Raw genomic sequence first — 4414 nt, 5'->3', positions numbered from 1 at the left:
CATTTTCGCGATTTTCTTTTGTTATTAACTGATTGTTAAATACTACCTCTATTGTTATACTGATTGTTAAGTACCATTCTCTATTGTTATACTGTTATACTACAGACAGCGCGTGAAAAGCAACCTGTTGCATATAGAAAGTGTTAGAAATATACTAACGATTATTGTAATTCTGAAAAAAAATCCACCGTATGTAAAAGTAAATTAAATACGTTCGATCTTTTAAAGTGGAGATTATTACCAAATTTATTTGGACACCAATGATGTAGTATAAATGCTGCTATACCAGCTACACAGTATTTATATTAGTACGTGTACCTTTATTACATAAAATACCTTAAAACCAGTAGATTCAATGAAAACTTTAACAATTATTAGCGTATTATTGTGATCATATCATGATGAATAAGAGACAATGCAAATTGGGGAAAAAAATGGAAAAATGGAAAAAAAAGAGAGAAGATTTTTGCGATTTTCTGTTCCTCCATTTGTTTCGCGATTGTTTAAAAACTTGTTATGACAAGCCCGTTTGAAGTTGATCATCATTCTTTGTTGTTTTACACAATACAGAATATCGTGGTATTTTGAAATGCATTTTTTCACAAGTTAAATTCTAGCTACGCATCATTAAGTAACATATTAAATTTTCTTGTGCATTTGCATATTACTTGCAGCTTTCATAATATAAAATATGTTATTTTCTAACAAACATCCATGTTTACATCTTATCGGAACTGAATACAATCAGTTACTTTTTCCCGCTGGAAATGAAAATATTATAATCGGCTATTCATTGTTTTCTCCAAAATGCACTAGAGCTACTCAAAATTACATATACACTTAACGATTACTACAATTGTAGAACATACGTTCTTGGAAATACATTGTTCATAGAATAAGCTTACATTGCAATATGAACATGTTAGATTTTATCCAAGTAAGTTGAACCCAATTTTCCGGGGATGTGTGAGGAATCAACGTGTTTGACTTTGGTCTATATTATACATTAGGACCTCTTACTTCGTCCTCGGTTAATAAAAATATGCATCGACCTCTTCAAAACTATTAACCTATTGTTCATATATATAAGCATATACATGTAATTCAATTGTACTATAGAGATATATCCGGCATTTCCTTATATGCTTGCATTGCAATATCGATTTGGCTTGTTGGTGGTTAGTAGATACTAGTTTATGTTTCTGAACTTCTATGTAGCCATCTTTTCGTAGTGAAGCTAGGAAAGTCGAAGTACTCACGCGAAAAAAACGCCGACCTAACGTTATGATTTGGATCTCCAATCAACCTGATCCTCGAAGTTTTTATACAGAACATTGATTTTACAAATTTTGTTATATGCAGTTTTACAAATTTTGTTATATGCAGTAACATGACGCACTGAAATCATTTAATGACAAAGCTAATCATATTCGTTATATTTTTAAGATTAGCTTTGATGAGCAGTGAACTTAAACAGTCACGTATTTATTTATGTTTATGCACCAAAATGTACCTGCATGTGGATAGTTGCTTTACTGTGGAGTATCTTTTCTGATCTTGCACGAATGAACTAGTGTCACACGTGAGCGAATGTTTACTGAAAATATTATCTAGATCTATAAACCGAATTTACAATAAATGTATTTGATAAGTCAATAACAGTGTTATATATTGAATCCGCGTTAAAAGTAGAAAATAAACACATGATATCATTTAAAAGGGATTTTAAAAACATATTGTGAAGTAAGCATTATTTTGTAGTTGCGGTCAGGTTACTGATAACTATAACTGACAGTGCACTATTGTCATACAATGTATTTAGTAATGTTCCACTTGTTATGCGTCGGTAAACACCAATGCTAGCTCAGCCAGGTAGCTGATCGACAAGTAGATATATACATATATGTAGTATACATAGTTGGTTTCTGTATGTAGGTTTATCTACCCAAATCTTTAAAAATTAACCTTTGGTCTGAATTTGAAACGCTGAAAACTATTTATCTTAAAGAAAATTGAGAATGTACGCATTCAGTTTCGTTTTAGTAGTGAAATATATATATATATATATATATATATCTTCTCAGAAATGGCGCATGCGCGATGCGTAATTTGAGCATAAAACACATATTTATATGTTGGTTACTATTCGCAGAAAATATGTGGATAAGCACACAGTTGACAAGATGGCGTCCAAATCTATTTTTCGTGCACAGATACCCATTAGAGTGAAAGGAAGTGTTTCGTGTGCCCATCATCGTGGTTTTGAAGTAAGTCTTTGCTGCCGACAATGTTCAGAATTAGCCTGCATACGGTGTATAGCCAGTGTTCACGACCGCCATGTACTTGACGATCTCTCTGAAGTCATTACTACTAAGAAAGGCAACATCCAGTCATTTATAGTCCGAACAGAGACGAGTGATATCACCGACTTGAAAACAGAAGTTAGTTCTGTTTCTAAGAAAATATACGAAAATGAAAGAAAATTTCAAAAGCATCTAAACGAACTAGAAAAACAGGGAACTCGAATTAAAGAAGAAATCGATATCATCATAAAGAAGTCGGTTTCAAGATGTTCAGAAATCAAGCGGGAAAATGAGAGGCGATTACGCCAGTATAAAACTGATATAGAGAAAAGCATTGACAACTTGACCGAACTGGTAGAGAAATGTAGAAGTACCATAGAGACTGGAGATGTCGTTGAGATATTTGACATGGAGAAAGAAGTAGATGTGTTGCCAATTGTAGAGTTGAACTTGTGTAGCATGACATTTACACCCAACCAACATCCACAGGGCTATCTAGACCTAGCCATGGGACGATTGGCATCAGACTGGAATGTCTTGATGAATACCTGCGACAACGAAGACAGCTTGAGAGATTCTCAAACAGAAACATCTCGTCATTTGGTGGAAGTAAATGAGGTGAAAGCTCCATACAATGTGACTGCCATCTGTGCTAACAAGGACGAAGGAGCATGGATCTGCAGCGGCGAGGCAACATCTATCTATCAGTTAGACAATTGTATGTCAATCGATGAAAAGATACGATGCAAAGTTCGCATTAATGATATTAGTATCTCACCCGTAACCGGTAACGTATGGGCAAGTTCAGAAGACAACAACGCCATAATGGAGATCACATCACAAGGTAACCCAGTCAAGAGGTTTTCGACATTTTCAGCTCCGCGATGCCTCTGTCTAACGCGGGGTAGCAAGATCGTGGTCGGGATGGATCGTGAACTTGTTCGTTGCGATGTTCTTGGTGAAGGTAGCCAGTTGAACAGCAATGTCCGCAAGCCAACAAAGGTTGCTGCTTGTCCTGTCACAGAAAACATTGCAGTGGTTGACTTAGATTCGTATACGCATGGAGGCGAAGGAAAACCTCATATTTTGGTTTTTGACCAAGCGTTCAAGGAGTATTTCCGTTTCTACAATGAACAAGATGCAAGGACAAACCAGACGACTCCCGATTCATTCTGCCCCAGTGATATAACATTTGATTGTGCTGGAAATCTGTTAATCGGTGACCATGACAACAAGTCCATTTTGATCCTCAACACAACTGGAGCGGTGGTCCGATCTATCTATAAAGATTCCTGGCATGTCGTGGCACTCGGCATCAACAATAAAGACAGCGTATGGGCGGTGGTAAGGTACCGAGACTACCCCAACTACAAAATCAAATTACTGAGACCAGAATATGACTATTAGTCTCTTTTTCTCCTTCTCTCATCCTCAATAGCTTGGTGGTGATGTTTTCTTTACATTCCGACATTGTTGATAGTAAAGAAATAACAATTACTGTGTACTAAATAGCATATTAGTATTATCCATAGAAGATTATGTAATAGTTTGTTTTTTTGTTTACTATTCTTTTATTAGAATTACTGAATGGGAGACGGTATGACACCGTTTACTGGTCATTATGATTTGATTTGATTTTTACCATACATGTACGTTTTGTAGTCATTTATGTTTGTCGACATTTTCTGTAAACCTGTTATTCATTGTCAATTCTGTGACTTGACAATAATGTTATAGATAGCCTATAACGTTAGAGAAAGTAAAGACGCTTATATACTATAATATCTCGAACAGTTGTTCATGTTTTGGCGGAAATTTACTGATAAATCTATTTCTCCCTTTGTTTCGCAATCGTTTTTAATTTATTTTTATTTTTGTCGTTATTCTTGATAAGAAATTATACACACATTGGTTATAGCTTTTATCAATCTTAAGAAGATTCATTTTTAACACCTTTCAAAACTATTTTTAATGTCAATAAGCATGTACATGTATTAGGAATGGAGAGAATATTTGATGACATGGTATGTTGAAATGCATTTTTTCACAATACTAACTTCTACCTAATACAGTTTGTTTAACATTTATTTAGGCATTTGCATAACATTTGC

At 34.7% G+C, this 4414-nt stretch overlaps 1 protein-coding gene across 1 annotated transcript; it reads left to right on the top strand.

Moving 5' to 3' along the window:
* The first annotated feature begins 2075 nt into the window (after nucleotides 1-2075).
* Nucleotides 2076-4145, top strand: LOC138328037 (uncharacterized). The gene has a single exon (XM_069274626.1). It carries the CDS (start codon nucleotides 2133-2135, stop codon nucleotides 3708-3710), a length of 1578 nt encoding a protein of 525 aa, XP_069130727.1. The 5' UTR covers nucleotides 2076-2132; the 3' UTR covers nucleotides 3711-4145.
* The last annotated feature ends 269 nt before the right edge of the window (nucleotides 4146-4414 follow it).

The sequence above is a fragment of the Argopecten irradians genome, chromosome 1 (assembly GCF_041381155.1).
Source record: "Argopecten irradians isolate NY chromosome 1, Ai_NY, whole genome shotgun sequence".
In the NCBI taxonomy this organism is placed as follows: Eukaryota; Metazoa; Mollusca; class Bivalvia; order Pectinida; family Pectinidae; genus Argopecten; species Argopecten irradians.
This window is presented reverse-complemented; position numbering and strand designations above follow the sequence as displayed.